This window comes from Salvelinus sp. IW2-2015, unplaced genomic scaffold (assembly GCF_002910315.2).
Source record: "Salvelinus sp. IW2-2015 unplaced genomic scaffold, ASM291031v2 Un_scaffold1386, whole genome shotgun sequence".
Lineage (NCBI taxonomy): Eukaryota > Metazoa > Chordata > Actinopteri > Salmoniformes > Salmonidae > Salvelinus > Salvelinus sp. IW2-2015.
The window spans coordinates 176,267-195,093 of NW_019942876.1; the positions used below are offsets into that span (position 1 = coordinate 176,267).

The 18,827-nt window shown below is 41.6% G+C and overlaps 1 protein-coding gene across 3 annotated transcripts in view; it reads left to right on the forward strand.

Moving 5' to 3' along the window:
- The window catches only part of LOC112070676 (choline/ethanolamine transporter flvcr2b), a 70,850-nt gene that overhangs the window by 35,177 nt on the left and 16,846 nt on the right, over window positions 1–18,827 (forward strand). For all 3 annotated transcript variants that reach the window (XR_002893943.2, XM_024138105.2, XM_024138104.2), the window contains exons 3-7: window positions 369–509; window positions 5,481–5,548; window positions 7,577–7,680; window positions 10,708–10,818; window positions 14,291–14,396. Coding sequence is in view for 2 of the 3 variants with exons in the window: in XM_024138105.2 (XP_023993873.1) it covers window positions 369–509; window positions 5,481–5,548; window positions 7,577–7,680; window positions 10,708–10,818; window positions 14,291–14,396 (530 nt within the window). In the remaining variant the exon portion in view is untranslated. The remainder of the gene's footprint in view (window positions 1–368; window positions 510–5,480; window positions 5,549–7,576; window positions 7,681–10,707; window positions 10,819–14,290; window positions 14,397–18,827) is intronic.

The following is an 18,827-nucleotide window of genomic DNA, read 5'->3' on the forward strand; positions in this document are numbered from 1 at the left end:
CAGAGAGCATTGATGCAGAGAGCATTGATGCAGAGAGAATTGATGCAGAGAGCATTGATGGCAGATTAGAGCATTGAGCACGAGAGCCTTTACACTTGTACCTGTATACAGGTTGAAAATGGCAGACTGACACTGACAAGTGTCTAAATTGGAACGCAGCGGCTGTACAATAACATGCTAAACATGCTGTCGGAGCTCGGGATCTGTGCTTCTCAGCTTTAGCTAGTCATGTCGGCAACAGCATCAATGCTCTCTGCATCAATGCTCTCTGCATCTTCTCTGTATAACCCACTGTGATTAATTCTTAAATATCCCGTTACGTTCTTTTTGACTATGTTACTGATGTCTCCATCTGTCTCTCTCTTCAGCGTTCCAGGAGCGTCCGGAGCTCCCTCCCACCCAGGCCCAGGCGACAGCTCGCTGCATCCCTCCAGAACAGTACTCCTACACCGCCTCCATCCTCAGGCTGCTCCGAAACAAACCCTTCCTCCTCCTCATCCTCACATACGGTCAGTACTTAACCCCTTGTATCACTACTGAGTTGAGTTGAGCTGTCCAGGGCCATCCTGGTTATGGATTCATCATAGTTTTTGGAACTGTGCTGGAGGACAATGTGAAAACATCCTGTGCTGTCTCGGGTATTATGTTTCAAGTAGGCATGCTAGTTGTGAACTGTCTGCCAGTGTGTTACCTGTTCCACCTGACCTACAGTTACCTAGTGAACGACATTTTTTTTTGTCATTTAGTAGACACTCTTATCCAGAGCGACTTACAGGAGAAATTTGGGTTAAGTGCCTTGCTCAAGGGCACATCAACAGATGTTTCACCTAGTCGGCTCAGGGATTCGAACCAACAACCTTTTGGTTACTGGCCCAACACGTTTAACTGCTAGGCTACCTGCCGCTCAGCAATGTGCCTATTTTTCCCACTCTGCATCACAGGTGTACCATTAATGTGTTATCCTATGGGAAAGGACTCTAGGACGTCATTGGCTGTTCCCAGATCCACAAGGAAATGTTATGGTCACATGTCAACGTTTAAAACAATGTTTTTTTGTTTTTTTTTAACTAATCAGTCTCGTATATTAAAGGAAGCACTGTAGTTTACGGTGCTGAAAGAGTAGAGTCACATCTGGAAAGTACCAGGAGAACTGAAGTAAGATGGCAACAACCAGGTAAGAATGCAGTACTTACCCATTTAATAGTTAGTTGCTGCTAAGTACTGATAAAAAGAGTGACGAATTATCCTGGTTGTTATGTAGGAACAACTATTATAAAGAATGACAAATTATCCTGGTCGTTATGTAGAGAACAAATATTAAGTTGTAGATTAGCAGGTTCATCCTGGTATGGCTTAATGTAGAAAGGGTTATTAATAGGGAAGTAATGAAAGTTTTCCTGGTCGTTGGCCTATACTGTGAGGAAGTCACAACTATGGTTATAAAGGGGAATGGGACAGATACTGATCCTGGTTCGGTAATGTAGGGTAACGAACTTCTATTTTATAAAGAAGACGATAATATACCTGCCTTGTGATACGTTCACGTTTGCAGTGAATCCTCGGGACGAATATGTATTTCATTTGATAGGGGAATTGCACGGATTTGTCGACGGGTGCCGTCCTCATGTAGGGCGAAATCCTAACTCATTATACGGCGGAGAGAATGGATCAGTGATGTAATGTGGCTGGTACGGTTGGTTATTGTAGTGGATCCACTATTCATATTGTCCCAAGTAATCGACCACTTATGGCCTTGGTACCGTTATCGTTAGGCAACAACTATTATAGTCTAAGAATGATACAAATAGGCCTGGTTCGTTACTCGTGATGGAAACTATTGACTCATTATTGTCATCGCACAAACTTAATCCGCTGGTCGGGTTAGCCTTGTACGAAGCGTTCTAACAACTACATGTTTTATAAAGAATCGACAGAATTTACTCTCTGTGGGGTGCTATGGTAGCGAACTATGCTGGTGCCATTTACTCATACGCTTTGGTCTGGCAGAATGTGACTGAATGTATCCTGGATATATTGCTAGGGAATCAACCTGTAGAATCGTGAATAATTATCCTGGTTATGTAGGACGAACTGTTTTGTTACTGCTCGGCCGGACATCTTTAAGAAAAAAAACCTGGCGGAGGGATGGTGACTGGCGAATATTGGTATTCACCGGAAAGAACGCTACTGCGGGAAACTGTTTCTGGTTATGGCTTCGTTATATGTACAGCTGTTGTGGGGTCCTTATTCCCGGTATAAAAAATGTGTACGAATCGGGCCTTTGGCGGTTTGCGTTGCTAGTCTGTGTTAGTTCGTATAAATTCTTATGATGTGTTAGCTTTCTGTGTTACCCTTTTTCACTCTGTTATGTCTTTTCCTAGCATGGAACTATTGCACTCTTGTTATGTTTCTGCTCTTAGTGTGACAAGTCATCACTGTGGGGTGTTCTCTTTGAACTCTGTCTAATTGCGTCTTTAGTTTATATATTTGTGTACCTTACTGTTGTGTTTTTCTTCTCGTGTACATTATCTTTTACTTTGTCGAGCAGTTGTGTTTTGTGTAGGTCTTAGATGATAACCTATTCTACTTTGTTTGTTTCTGTGTACTGTTGTGTCTTTGCTATCGTTAAATTGAAGACTTACTAGTTTTTATCATAGATTCCTATAATTAGGGATTACGCGACCACTTGAGTAATAACGTAACTAATTAACTATGAATTCGAGGGCACCAGGGAAAGTTATTAGATTACAAGGTTATAATTTCCCAATCTAACCTTTCAGATATTTCCATATCTGATCAATAGTCCTCTAATTAAAGATTTATTTACTCTACCTTACGTCAGTCTCATTCCAAACGTCGTAAATCGCTGATCTGCACGAACCCAGTCTTCACTATGAGTCATCCATACATCAATTGTCTTAAATCATTTATTTATTACTAACTAATTAATTCACAGAAATGCATAAACAAACAAACTTAAAATAAAGTAGTTACATGAAATGGGAGAAAATATGCCCTAGTGGGCTAAACCGGCAAGGGACCAAGGGAAAGTTGCGTTCGACTAAGAATTCACTACAGAGTCCATAATTATAACAATTGACATGCTAATCCTTACACATGAACGCTCACTCATTCGGGAACAATTGCAATCAATATATATATAGTTACGTCCAGTGTGTGTGTGCCTTGGTCGTTGGAGAGAAGTTMGTTTTGGTTGGAGTGAAGTTCTGTCTCGGTTGTGGATTGTTCAGAGTGTCATTCGTTAGAGAATGGMTGTTTCGGCGGTTGTCTTTCTTCGCGTTCAATGATACCGAATTCCTAGCTGCAGACTAGAAGTCAATATCAAAGACTTGTTATGATTCGTATAAGAGTTTTAACCACGTGGGATGGTTAAAAGATTCAGCAGTCTGTTCTCAAACCTTTGTCCTCTCGTGATTGAGAGAAACATGGTCTCGGTTGGTAATTTCTTAAAGTTGGCTTTTATTCAGATAGCAGAGAGGGGTGGTCCCATGGTCTCTGACCGAACTGGCTCAGGGGCGGTCCTTGGATTTAGTTCAAATACAACCGGGAGTTGTATTTCCTTCATTAAACAGTTCAACATCATATTACACAATTATACAAACAGTATCATACTCACTCATTCATTTTATACAACACACAGATGTAAACTTCATATCTGAGGTTATTATATAAACAGCGGTATGGTAATGTGGGCCCACAGTCTCTCCTGAGTTTCTCACATGAGGACAAATGGACTTGTTAATAGCTGGACTCCTCACCTGATCATTCCTACTTGTGCAGGAATATGAAATATGTTCGTACCTCAAGTTCTGTGAGGTGGAAGAGAATTCCTTTGTCCTGAAAGTTTACCCTCTGTCTTAATACTGTTTGTGGTGGGGAGATTCTCAGGAATTTACGACATCTCTCTGTGATCACAGCATGGGTTGAAGGAGTGGAGGCAGGGAGAGGGGGATGGGGTTTGCTATACCCACGCAGGCAACGTCATGACAGTACCTTACTGTTTGTTTCTGTGTACCTTACTGTTTGTTTCTGTGTACCATTTACGTTTGTTTCTGTGTACCTTACTGTTTGTTTCTGTGTACCTTACTGTTTGTTTCTGTGTACCTTACTGTTTGTTTCTGTGTACCTTACTGTTCGTTTCTGTGTACCTTACTGATACTTTCACCTTAGTTGCTGTGTACCTTACTGATAAACACCACAATCAGAGCTACTTTAATAAGTGAAACTTCATTTATAGAACAGTTTGTCCATGACTAGCAAATAGTTTCTATATAGCACCAGAAACCTCAATAATATAGTTTGTTAAAATGGGGGCAATTCACGAACACTTGAATGAAAGGATTGTAACATATTTATTTTACTTCTTGTAGCATTCAATCAATCGTCATAGACACAAAATAACATTACCATATAACTGAAGTTGGCAATTTTCTGAATGAATCAAACCACCATTTAATTTAAAAAATAGTTTTTGTTTCTAATCCCATCGTGGCACACCCAGACTGTGATTGGTATGGCAGGCTGTGTCCCAGTTTGACACACCCAGACTGTGATTGGTATGGCAGGCTGTGTCCCAGTTTGTCACACCCAGACTGTGATTGGTATGGCAGGCTGTGTCCCAGTTTGTCCTGGTACTTCTGGTGAACATGCGGATGCCTCACGTCAACCAGAGTCTCAACTGTGTGGTGGAAGGAGGCAGAGGAAAGATGTTGTTTTCTAGACAGCTTGAATTTACCCCTCTGGATCTGACGTTGGGCCATAGACATCACCAAGGCCGTGACGAAGTACTACAACATACAGCAACAACACACACGAACGTCAACACACACTCCCATCTGGAACAAAGACAACAGGGATTTACTGTCTCCTGCTGTGTGTGAAGTCCACAGTAATAGTAGAGTAATACTATAACTGTCACGCCCTGACCATAGTAAGCTGTTTATTATCTCTGTTGGTTGGGGTGTGATAGTGACTAGGGTGGGTCATCTAGGTGTTTAATTATCTCTGTTGGTTGGGGCGTGATAGTGACTAGGGTGGGTTATCTAGGTGTTTAATTATCTCTGTTGGTTGGGGCGTGATAGTGACTAGGGTGGGTTATCTAGGGTTTTTGTATGTCTGTTGGCCTGATATGGTTCCCAATCAGAGACAGCTGTTTATCGTTGTCTCTGATTGGGGATCATATTTAGGTAGCCATTTCCCTTTTGTGTTTGTGGGATCTTGACTATGTTTAGTTGCCTGTCTGCACTATTTTGTATAGMTTCACGTTTCATTTGTGCTTTATTGTTTTGGTGAGTTTTCAGTTTATTAAAAATATGTGGAATTAATTTTTTCTACTCACGCTGCACCTTGGTCTCACTCATACAACGATCGTGACAATAACCTGCTGTGGGTGCTCTCTAAGAAAGCTCTCTGAAAGTCCCTGTTGGCTGTGCCTCACTTGCTCTTTCTCTCACCAACAGGACTGAACGTGGGCTGCTTTTATGCTGTGGGCACGCTACTGAACCGCATGATCATCGAGCACTACCCTGTAAGTCCTACAGTGCAGTATGTGGGCACTGAAACACATTGACAACACTATAACAATGAGCGTGTTATTTGGTTACAGAAACATCTAAGAATACAAGAATGAGCGTATAATTGGTTATGGTAAAAACAATTCTAGAATACAAATGAGCGTGTATTTTGTTAACGGTAAACATCTAGAACCAATCAATGAGCGTGTTATTTGGTTAACAGTACAAACATTCTAGAATCCAACAATGAGCGTGTTAATTGGTTATATGGACAAACATTCTAGAATACAACATGAGCGTGTTATTTGGTTAACGTTACAAACATTCTAGAATCCAACAATGAGCGTGTTATTTGGTTAACAGTACAAACATTCTAGAAGTACATCTAATCAAATGAGCTGTCACTATTGGTTAAAGTCAGCCATCAATTCAAAGCAGTAAGTAAAGGTCCAGAGAATACACTCACCTCGCAGTAAGATGTGACACGACAAAAGCCTGTCTCCCCCCTTATCTAAAGAGGGTTGGCTGGGGTTGTCGCTGGGGGTGAGAGGGGTTTAGGTGGGTTGTCCGTGGTGCTGGGGGTTAGGGGGTTTGTTGGCCAGGTGCTGGGGTAGGGGTTGTTGCGCAGGTGGCTGGGGGTTAGGGGTTGTGGCTGGGGGTTAGGGGGTTGTTGCCAGGTGGCTGGGGGTTAAACATGAACTTATGAAAACCGCAGCTCTTTGCTATATTTGTTGAGTCTCTCTCTAGTCATGGTWTTAAACGTTTTCAACTTTGCTGTGCGTTTTTATTTTAGTCTGGCTCGAGGAAACTGTACAGACACGATCTGAGCTATCTGATTGGCCAGCGGTAGGCCTTTTGGTGCGCTTGATTTGGACTCTGGGCCTGCTGGGTAGGTGGAGTTCCACTTTCAGACACATGAAATGGTTCAAAATGGGAACACTTTGCCTTCCTGGCGCTAGGCCTGTTGAATCAAGTACACCTACCGTCAACAGTGCAAAATAAATGTCTTAATTCAGTCCCTCCCCCTCCCCACTAACCATTCAGTGTTTGAATATCTGAAGGCTCTGAAATACGTACTGTATAATCAGTGTAGTGGTGCAGCTTCCACAATCCACCATGTTGCTTTCACCTTACAGATCTGTTAACAAGGCTTTACAGGTTTTTTTACAGAAATGTTTGGTGATCGACTAGGAATGGCTTGGAGATGGACCAGTTGGTAACCACTGCCCTAAACCTATTGACCAGATCAGCATCAGTATAGAATTCAGTATCAAATAACATTTTATTTGTCACATTTGCCGAATACAACAGGTGTAGATCTTACAGTGAAATGCTTACTTACAAAAAAAAAATGTAAAAAAAAAAATACAAATAAGAAATAAAAGTAACAAATAATTAAAGAGCAGCAGTAAAATAACAGTAGTGAGGCTATATACAGGGTATTACGGTACAGTCATTGTGGAGGCTATATACAGGGTATTACGGTACAGTCATTGGAGGCTATATACAGGGGGGTACCGATACAGAGTCAATGTGGAGGCTATATACAGGGTATTACGGTACAGAGTCATTGTGGAGGCTATATACAGGGGGTACTGGTACAGGGTCAATGTGCGAGGGCACTGGTTAGTTGAGGTAATATATACATGTAGTATGATATCTTATCTCCTACAGAAAGACTGTCACTCCTACCACGTGATGTGACCTGTATAGCTTGTATAGCTTCACTTTCCTCAGTTCAGTACTGATGGAAACTCTCAACATACAGTAGCTCAGCGAAACCTGTTTCCAACCTAGTCACTAGTTGGTTAGAATAGCATGCACAATGGTTCCGCTTCACAAATGGAACCCTATTCCCTATATAGTGCACTACTTTAGACCAGAGCTCTATGGCACCCTATTCCCTATATAGTGCACTACTTTAGACCAGAGCCCTATGGCACCCTATTCCCTATATAGTGCACTACTTTAGACCAGAGCCACAAGTGCAAACACACACACACACACTAACCCTAGTCTCCCCTGTCTGTCCTGACCCGCAGGGTGAAGAGTTGAATGCAGGGAGGATAGGTCTCACCATCGTTATCGCTGGCATGGTGGGATCATTGATCTGTGGCATCTGGCTGGACAGAACCAAAACATACAAGTAAGTCAAGTCCAGGTTATTTTACATGGGTCACAACAACACATCAAAAGCATTCAGAATGAAGGTGGAATGGGGAAAGGAGTATGGAGATACAGGAAGATGGTCGAGTTGCTGTGAGCCAATCCAGTGAACGAAGCTGATTATGATGTCATCACAGCTAGTGTTGCCCACTGGGAAAGAAACTCGTTGTGAAGCTTTTTCACCAATGACTTGTGTGAGACGCTATTGTCTTCAGTTCTTGTACTGTTCATGTTTTATCCTTTCATGTTGTTGGTCGGCTGTGTGAGACTTCTGTCTCGTTGACTGTGTAGGATGTTGGTTTGTATTGTCAGACTGGCTCCTTGACTGTGTAGGATGTTGGTTTGTATTGTCAGACTGGCTCCTTGCCTGTGTAGGATGTTGGTTTGTATTGTCAGACTGGCTCCTTGACTGTGTAGGATGTTGGTTTGTATTGTCAGACTGACTCCTTGACTGTGTAGGATGTTGGTTTGTATTGTTAGATTTTTGTATTCTTGTTTCCAGCTTGTTGTTTTCATGTTGGTGTCTGTCCCTCTGTTTCCTGCTGTGTGTGGCTGTGTGCTTGGCACAGGACAGGGCCCAGCTCTGTTTGTCCAGGTGCAGCCTGTTTATCTCTTCTAAACCCCTAACCTCTGATCCCATGGGGTCACTGGCCATGAGTTCAGAGAGAACCCCCTCAGGGGTCCGAGGTCTTATTTCTTTTACTTTAGTTTATTTAGTAAAAATGTTACTTAACACTTAAACTTGTTTTGTTAAGGGCTTGTAAGTAAGCATTTCATGTGGCAAATAAAATGAGATTTTGATTTTTGTCGTCCAGTCCCTTGCTCCTCCTGTGAACCCGTTCCTCACATGGTCGCGAGGTCAGGAAGAATGTTTACCATGTAACACGTGTTGTCACTGTACATGGTAGGACGTGACGTGTACTTTTCAAAGCTCCTCAAGCTGGCCATTGGGTCATTTTCATTATAACCAGCAATAGTTACAAGTCTTTGCCCGTTCTTTAAACAGGGATGCATGAGAACCTTTGCTGCCAGTATAGTGATGATAGTAAGTGAAGTGGTAGACTCCACACTGGTGCTGTAAAGATAGCGGCAGAAGAGGAAGAACTGTGAGAGATGAGTACATAGTTACAGAGGTWCGAGATCTGAGAACACAAGGTGTAGWAATAGTTCCTACAACAGTACAGATGTCTATCACCTGTTTTCTGGCTGTAAGTGTTGCCGATGTTAAAGAGCTTTCTGTAGACTGCAGGGATCTGTGTTGAGGGCTCCGTAGTTCCCGTTTAGTTCCGTGGCCGGCTGAGAATGCCACCTTGTTTTAGTTTGCCTAAGATGGATAGAGAGGGAGAACGTTTTACACTTGATGTGATGATAGTAAGTGAAGTGGTAGACTCCACACTGGTGCTGTAAAGATAGCGGCAGAAGAGGAAGAACTGTGAGAGATGAGTACATAGTTACAGAGGTACGAGATCTGAGAACACAAGGTGTAGTAATAGTTCCTACAACAGTACAGATGTCTATCACCTGTTTTCTGGCTGTAAGTGTTGCCGATGTTAAAGAGCTTTCTGTAGACTGCAGGGATCTGTGTTGAGGGCTCCGTAGTTCCCGTTTAGTTCCGTGGCCGGCTGAGAATGCCACCTTGTTTTAGTTTGCCTAAGATGGATAGAGAGGGAGAACGTTTTACACTTGATGTCCTCATCTGAACCTGGCCATCATGACAACAGATTCAGTTCATTAGGACAATGTTACCTGCATTCTCCTTTAGTTCATCCACCTGTCTCTCAGTCTGGCCTCCAGTTGGGATGTTAAAGTTGGAGACATGTGAATACCAAGCTTTCAGACCCTAGTTTCAGAACAAATGCAAACCACATATACTGTAAGTAGGGTTGCAAAATGCCAGTAACTTTCCCCAAATTCAGTTTTTTTCTCTCAGAAATTCTGTTTGGAGGAATCCGGTTTTCCTGCATATTTCTTCATTACTCCTGGACATCTCCCAACTGCAATTTCAGCTAATTTTGAGAGTTACTGCAATTTTGCAACCCTAACAATGTCGTCCAGTTTTACATTTTCTATGTGTAGGGTAGCCCGAAATATATTAATAAAATAAAAATGAGTCTCACCAACATTGTTTACTTGACCTTGTTCCTGCCCCACTCCCACTTTATCCTCTCAGCAAATAGAGACATCCCTAGGAGTTGTTCACTCCCACTTCATTGGTTGGCAGTCACTGTGTAAAGACGTACATGGGTGTGTTCGACAACACGGGTTCTGTCCACACCAACGTGGGTGTGTTCAGGGAAGTGAAACTCGCTCTGAACGTTGCAGATGGAAATAGAATGCACGGAGCTGACAGGATCTATTTTATTCAGTTATTCATCGCTACTCTTTAACTGACATGCCAGGATTATTACATAGCTGAACTGGTATTCATCCACAGCTCTCATATGTGTTGATTTGGATCTATCAATGTGTATTGGATTTGTCTCTGGGGATATCTGAGCAGCTAACCGATCGCTACAGCTGTACATAGCCCATCTGTAAATAGCCCACCCAATCTACGTACCTCATCCCCATATTGTTTTTATTTACTTTTCTGCTCTTTTGCACACCAGTATCTCTACTTACACACCATCTGCTCATCTWTCACTCCAGTGTTAATTTGCTAAAGTGTAATTACTTCGCTACTATGGCCTATTTATTGCCTTACCACCTCACGCCATTTGCACACACTGTATATAGACTTTCTTTTTTTTCTATTGTGTTAATGACTGTACGCTTGTTTATCCCATGTGTAACTCTGTTTTTGTCGCACTGCTTTGCTTTATCTTGGCCAGGTTGCAGTTGTAAATGAGAACTTGTTCTCAGCTAGCTTACCTGGTTAAATAAATAAAATAAATGTCAGTGTTGATTTGATTTGTCTCTAGGATATCAGTGTATCCTGTGAATTGTGTGTAATGTTGTCGGTTTCCCAGACCATGACTGATTTTGATTTATTGATTGTGTCTTTCAGACAGACTACCCTGACGGTCTACCTCATGTCCTTCGTAGGGATGTTGGTCTATGCCTTCACCCTCAGTCTGGGACATCTCTGGGTAGTCTTCCTCACCGCTGGAGCTCTGGGGTAAGACCTCTCTGTCTCTCTCTCTCGCTCTCTCTCTCGCTCTCTCTCTCGCTCTCTCTCTCGCTCTCTCTCTCGCTCTCTCGCTCGCTCGCTCGCTCGCTCGCTCGCTCGCTCTCTCTGTCTCTCGCTCGGTCTCTCTCTCGCTCGCTCTCTCTGTCTCTCGCTCGGTCTCGCTCGGTCTCGCCAGTATCAGATAGACTCAAATATATTTGTATTGAGCTAAATTGAACTCAACTGACAACTAAACCAAGCTGCCCCAACTTAAAACACCMTGAACAATATTTGCATATCATTCTAACAAACGCCCCTCACAAGTACACAGCCAATGGAATCTTTGCTAACGAGCTCAGTGACCATTGGCCTGCATTAGAGATGCTAAGCTACCTAAATCGTGTCCAATAATTATTACGAAGAGACATGTCAGAACTTTCAATGAGCAACCTTTCATGTGTGACCTGGGGTTGTAGGATTTGGAGGGTGTGTCCTCTAGCTTTGATTCGGATCAGGCCCTTAAATGTTTTACCTTTCTGTTTAACTCTGTTGTAGATCAACATGCCCCATTTAAAATATTAATGATAAAGGACAGATGTAGCACATGGTTCATGCATGAATTGTCTGTAAGTTTTAATGAAAGAAACTAAGCTTGGGTTAAGGCTAGATTAACTGATTCTAACTCTGACTGACAGTCCTTCAGACATTTGAGAAATAGATGTCTTACTGTCTCTGACAGGATACAATGTGTGCTTTCTGATGGTGTGAAGTTACCTCGATATTACTAAAGGTGTCCCAAAGGGGTCGATTTTGCGACCTGTCCTTTTTTATATAAATAATTTTGGTCTATCTGTACAAACCTGTAACATTCATCTGTATGCAGATAACACGTATGTATGCTATTGCCCCTATGGCTGACTAGGCTATCCATTTGTTGCTGCAATCAGATTTTGTCGCCTTGCAGAAAGTCCTTGTTGATACATTTTCTTTTTAACCTAATGCGTGTGAAACTAGGTATGCTTTTTTTTGTAGAAATTTGATGGCTTACACATTTATGCATTGTATGTTTCTTCCATTGAGCAGGTTCCCACCTATACATATCTGGGATTTTGGATTGACAATAATTTGAATTTTAAAAAAAACATACGAATGAGCTAGTTAAGAAGCTGAGATTTAAAGTAGGCTTATTTTATAGAAACAGATCATGCTTCTCCCTAAACAGCAGGAGGCAGATTGTACAGTCAACTTTCCAGCCAGTTCTTGACTACGGTGACACCATTTACCAGAATGCAACAGCCACTACTCTTAACCCTTTGGATGCCGTCTACCATAGCTCCCTTCACTTTATCACAGGTGACCGTTTCAATACGCATCACTGCATCCTGTATCAAAAGGTTGGCTGGTCCTCATTTAAAGTCCCGTAGATCGCTTCATTACTCACTCTTTGTTTTCAAAGCTCTACTATACAAGCTTCCGACCTACCTCACTTCGCTGTTAAAATAAAATGAGAGACACCAACCGTTCACAAGGATGTTTAACTCTGGAGGTTCCATGAGTACCTTCCGATCTAGGTAAATCCAACTTCAGTTTTAGTGCACCCCATTTTTGGAATAGCCTACAAAACTCCTTGCCTCTCGGGTGCATGTAGGGCAGTTTAGGACTTTAATGTTGAATGAGTTTTTAATGAGAATTGCAACTGTTTGGATTGAATGTAAATAATWGTATTTGTGGTGTTTGACGCTAGTGTTGATTCTGTCATTTGTAGTTAAAAAAAATTGTATTGATCATTTTGAATATGTATAGTTGTTCTCAGGACACGATTGTTAAATAATACAATTTTTAAAAAAAAGTAACTCGGCAAGTCAGTTAAGAACCAGTGGGTTAACGGCCTTGTTCAGGGGCAGAACGACAGATTCTTACCTTGTCAGCTCGGGGGATTGGATCTAGCTGAAAGACAAGGCCCAACGCTCTAACCACTAGGCTCCCTTGAGCTCCTGGTCTCAATGGGTTCCCATGAATAAATATAATAAAATCTCTCGACCCCTCTTTCTCATGCTCTGCCCCCCCCCTCTGTCTCTCACTTCCTGAGATGCAACCCCTGTAATATAAATTATGCAGGAGAGGGGTAAGACTTGTCATTATGATATTTAGCTATGAATGTACAGCAACTTGCGACAGAGTAGAAAGTATTAATTTATGAAGTCATAAACTGTCTGTCAACCCAGGCTATTCTGATAAGGATTGAGGTGGAATTTCTTTCCTTAATGCGTTTGAGCCAATCAGTATACAGAAGATGGTCCTATTTGGTAAAAGACCAAGTCCATATTATGGCAAGAACAGCTCAAATAAGCAAAATGAAATGACAGTCCATTACTTTAAGACATGAAAGTCAGTCAATCTGGAAAATTTCAAGAACTTTGAAAGTTTCTTCAAGTGCAGTTGCAAAAACCATCAAGCACTATGATGCAACTTGCTATCATGAGGACCGCCACAGGAAAGGAAAGACCCAGAGTTAACTGCACCTCAGATTGCAGCCCAAATAAATGCTTCAAGTAACAGACACATCAGAGGAGACTGCGTGAATCAGGCCTTAATGTTCGAATTTCTACAAAGAAACYACAACTAAAGGACACCAGTAAGAAGAGACTTGCTTGGACCAAGAAACACGAGCAATGGACATTAGACCGGTGGWAAACTGTCCTTTTGGTCTGGAGTACAAATTGGAGATTTATTTTTCTTCCAGTTGCCGTGTCTTCGTGAGATGCAGAGTAGGTGGCCGGATGGTCTCTGCATGTGTGGTTCCCACCGTGAAGCATGGAGGAGGAGGTGTGGGGGTGCTTTGCTGGTGACACTGTCTGTGATTTATTTAGAAGGCTGGGACACTTGACCAGCATGGCTACSACAGCATTCTACAGCGATGCGCCATCCCATCTGGTTTGCGTTTAGTAAGATGACCCAAAACACACCTCCAGGTTGGTAAGGGCTATTTGACCAAGAAAGAGAGTGATGGAGTGCTGCATCAGATGACCTGCCCTCCACAATCACCACCCTACCTCAACCCAATTGAGATGGTTTGGGATGAGTTGGACCGCAAATTGAAGGAAAAGCAGCCACAAGTGCTCAGCATATGTGGGAACTCCTTCAAGACTGCTGGAAAAGCATTCCAGGTGAAGCTGGTGGAGAGAATGCCAAGTGTGCAAAGCTGTCATCAAGGCAAAGGCAAAGGCTACTTTGAAATCTCAAATATAAAATATATTTTGTGTTTAACACTTTTGGTTACTACATGATTCCATATGTGTTATTTCATGGTGTTGATGTCTTCACTATTATTCTACAATGTAGAAAATAGTAAAAATTAAGAAACCCCTTGAATGAGCAGGTGTGTCCAAACTTTTGACAGGTACTGTATATTAATATGTAATAAGTGTTATAATATTTCCATATGTCTATATAGCGGTTTATTATAAGTGTGTGTGTGCAGGTTCTTCATGACAGGCTACCTGCCCCTGGGCTTTGAGTTTGGAGTGGAGCTGACCTACCCCGAGTGTGAAGGCACCTCTTCAGGCCTGCTCAACTGCTCTGCACAGGTGAACACACGAACACACACACAGCAGCTGCTGCAGACAGTGAGCAGATCAGAGCTTTTGGTATCCATGGAAATACAGTGCATTCGGAAAGTATTCAGACCTTGACTTTTTCTATATTTTGTTATGTTAGTCTTATTCTAAAATGGATTAAATAGCTGTTTTTCTTCACCAATCTACAAACAATACCCCATAATGACAAAGCACATGTTTTTTTAATTAAAAAAAAAAAATGTTTGCTAATTTATATTAAAAGAAACAAATCACATTTACATAAGTATTCAGACCCTTTACTCAGTACTTTGTTGAAGTCTTTAGGTGCCGTTTGGCAAACTCCAAGCGGGCAGTCATGTGCCTTTTTACTGGAGTTGCTTCTGTCGGGCCACTCTACCATAAAGGCCTGATTGGTGGAGTGCTGCAGAGATGGTTGTCCWTCTGGAAGGTTCTCCCATCACCACAGAGGAACTCTAGAGCTCTGTCAGTGACCATCGGGTTCTTGGTCACCTCCCAGACCAAGGCCAAGGCCCTTCTCCCCCAAGTGCTCAGTTTGGCCGGGCGGCCAGCTCTAGGAAGAGTCTTGGTGGTTCCAAACTTCTTTCATTTATGAATGATGGAGGCCACTGTGTTCTTGGGGACCTTCAATGCTGCAGAAATGTTTTGGTTACCCTTCCCCAGATCTGTGCTTTCGACACAATCTTGTCTCGGAGCTCTACGGACAATTATTTTGACCTCATGGCTTGGTTTTTGCTCTGACATGCACAGTCAACTGTGGGACCTTATATAGACAGGTGTGTGCCTTTCCAAATCATGTCCAGTCAATTTAATTTACTACAGGTGGACTCCAAGTTGTAGAAACATCTCAAGGATGATCAATGGAAACAGGATGCACCTGAGCTCAATTTCGAGTCTCATAGCAAAACGGTCTGAATACGAATGTGAATAAGGTATTTGTTTTATTTTTAATAAATTAGCAAAAAAATATATATATATTTTTTCACTTTGTCATAATGGGGTATTGTGTGTTGATTGACGAAAATATTTAATTTAATCCATTTTAGAAAAAGGCTTTTACATAACAAAATGTGGAAAAAGGGAAGGGGTCTGAATACTTTCAGAATGGTGTGTGTGTGTGTGTGTATCTATCTCTCTATCTCAAACATACTGTTGACAGGTAGGCTATGGTGTAATTTAATGTTTTCCTTTGTGTGGTAAGTTTTCTGGGTTTTGACACTTATGTAGGTGTCATAACCAGAAATAAAATAACGCAATATATGTTATRACAGGTTTAAATGTATGTGTTATGAAAGCCTCACCAGCTAGCAGTCTTTCTTTAGTTTCACTGTCCGATCATAAAAAACAAAACAAAGAGCCCACTAATAGTTATTTTTACATTTCCACAAAACGGTCTGTATGTGTTGCTTGTTATGACTAAGTTAACACAAATGTATCAAAGAATAGGTCACGAATGGGTCGCTACTGCCTGGCCAGTCATCTAGCTAGCTACATTCCAGTAATGGTTATCCTCCTAAACTAACTTGAAAATATTTGTCTGAAAAGGAACTAGTCGCCAGTTATTGTTGCCTGTGTTAGTTGGCTAATGTAGCCTGTGGTGTAATCATGGCTAACCAGTTGGCTAATGTAGCCTGTGGTGTAATCATGGCTAACCAGTTGGCTAATGGTAGCCTGTGTGTAATCATGGCTAACCAGTTGGCTAATGTAGCCTGTGGTGTAATCATGGCTAACCAGTTGGCTAATGTAGCCTGTGGTGTAATCATGGCTAACCCAGTTGGCTAATGTAGCCTGTGGTGTAATCATGGCTAACCAGTTGGCTAATGTAGCCTGTGGTGTAATCATGGCTAACCAGTTGGCTAATGTAGCCTGTGGTGTAGTCATGTCTAACCAGTTGGCTAATGTAGCCTGTGGTGTAATCATGGTTAACCAGTTGGCTAATTGTAGCCTGTGGTGTAATCATGGCTAACAGTTGGCTAATGTAGCCTGTGGTGTAATCATGGCTAACCAGTTGGCATATGTAGCCTGTGGTGTAATCATGGCTAACCAGTTGGCTATGTAGCCTGTGGTGTAATCATGGCTAACCAGTTGGCTAATGTAGCCTGTGGTGTAATCATGGCTAACCAGTTGGCTAATGTAGCCTGTGTGCGCCCATGAGCTCCCAAGTCTCGATAGCTGGGTCTKTTGGCGTCCACGTTTAGCTTGTTGRATTGGATACTGCATGGCCAGTGTGAGCCACCATACCAGCTAGCTAGCTACATTTCATTCAGTAGCTATCCTTMTAAATAYGSTGGTCACTGGATAAACTAGCTATGAGTTGAGTGGAACAGATCATCTGATAAGTCTGTCCAGTTCACTGCATCGGCCCAATTTGAAGGAGGCACAAATTGTCGAGATTCAGCGAGCAGTTGACAGAATTGGTGTTTAAKTTGTTCCCATTCTGACTCTTCCTTTATCAGGCATAGTGGACTGTATGTACAGAAGAAAGTTAAGTTTTAAAAGCCAATTATTGTTAATGTCTTTTATGTGAATGTTTACTTTGATAACTGTACAAAATTGTTATCTTATTGCCTTATTGTTATCATATTTAGTCTTTCCAATTTTCAATGTAACTTATGTATTCCCCTCAAAGTTCTTGGTTTATTAATACACAACTTGTGTATGTCTTATATGTAAGACTAGGTGTAATTTGTAGTCTGTTTTGATGCAGATATGTAGATAAAGTGGAACTGACACTGTTTTAGCAACATGAAATATGATTTCAATCTGGGTAACACTTTATTTGACACCCAGACAGTCAAAACCATGTCATAATGTCATAAGCACTGACATAACCTGTCATATGGTCATAACATTGTCATATATTTAAACCTGTTGTGACAGATATTGTATTTTATGGCTGGTTATGACACCTACCAATAAGCCTGTCAAAACCCAAATGTTTTTCAAATCAKTTTTTTCCTGCCAAGAAGTTTCGTTTGAAAGTTTGCTTTCTTAAATCCTTTGTTGTAATGAATTCTTTACAGTCATGTTTTTTTTCTCACTTTAAATAGCTAAGTAATCATCTAAAAAAAAACAAAAAAAACTTTTTGACACCGTCATGAAGCATTATGACCATACCGTGTCACTTGGACAAGCTAGCTAGGACAAGCTAGCTAGGTCATCTTGTTATCGATGCTGGTTGTTAGCTTGTGTATAACTGTAAAGGACACTTCACGTTTTATGGATGATATTTACAGAGTCGGGTGAACAACATTTCTGACAGGTTGATCAGATTCAATAGCTGCCTCGGAGGCTGATATGTAAGGGTGAGGCCTTTTTTATAGGCTGTCTTCAAGGAGCCTGTCTATATGAATCAGCATACAAGGCAGCATCAGCCTGTGAGGCTGCTATTGAATCTGATCAGTCTGTCAGTAACAGAGCTCATCCCCTGGATCTGATATGCATCTGCCTAATAAAGCACTTTGACATCAAATGTTATTGGTCACTTACACATATTTAGCAGATGCTATCAGAGGTGCAGGGAAATGCTTATGTTTCCACGTAGCTTCAACAGTGCAGTAATACCAAACAATATAAAAAGATACACACAAATCCCCCAAATAAAGATGGCGAGCCTGGTTCTGGTAGTTCCTATTGAGTTTGTTTTTGTATTAACTCAATATTAGACAAGTATTATATTATTAAACAAATATTTAATCACGATCTCTGCTGTTGCTCTGAATTCCCGAAACTTCTCTATTTCGGTCCCTTTCTGTCACTCTCTCTCGATTTCTCGCTCTGTTGCTTTCTCTCTCTCTGTCTCGTGCACTCTCTTTCTCTCTCGCTCTCTGTCTCGTGCACTCTCTTTCTCTCTCGCTCTCTGTCTCGGGCTCTCTGTACCTCCTTTCAATTCAAATTCGAAAGGCTTTATTGGCATGGATGGTGTTACCACATACATTGCCAAAGCAAACATATATAGACATGTATCAAATCAACGATGACAGATGGATGATWATAATWAGAAAMATAATACTRAGTGAGTAGTAACAATTTAACWGGACACTACAGTAAGACATGAATGAGGACAATGATGAAATACACAGATATAATTGGTCTGGTTGGTTGTTTCACTGGCTGTCCCTACGGGTGTGACAGKAAGTTACATATTTTGCAGCTTATATGGTACAAAGGTGTTTTTCTCCAAATAGATATTGGATTTTTTTCCTTTTCTGTTTTAGTTTGAACATTTTTGTATTTAACATTTTAGCAAAGAATTTGCCTGTAAGTCTACATAGTTCTGTTAGTGTAGGAGAAAGTACAGCTCTGCCAGGACCTCTCTGAGGGTTAGAGTGAGCACAACCTGTCCTCTCTGGGTTGTCGGACCGGTCTGTAACGGACGGTTTCTATGGCCAGGCTGTCCTCTCTGGGTTGTCGGACCGGTCT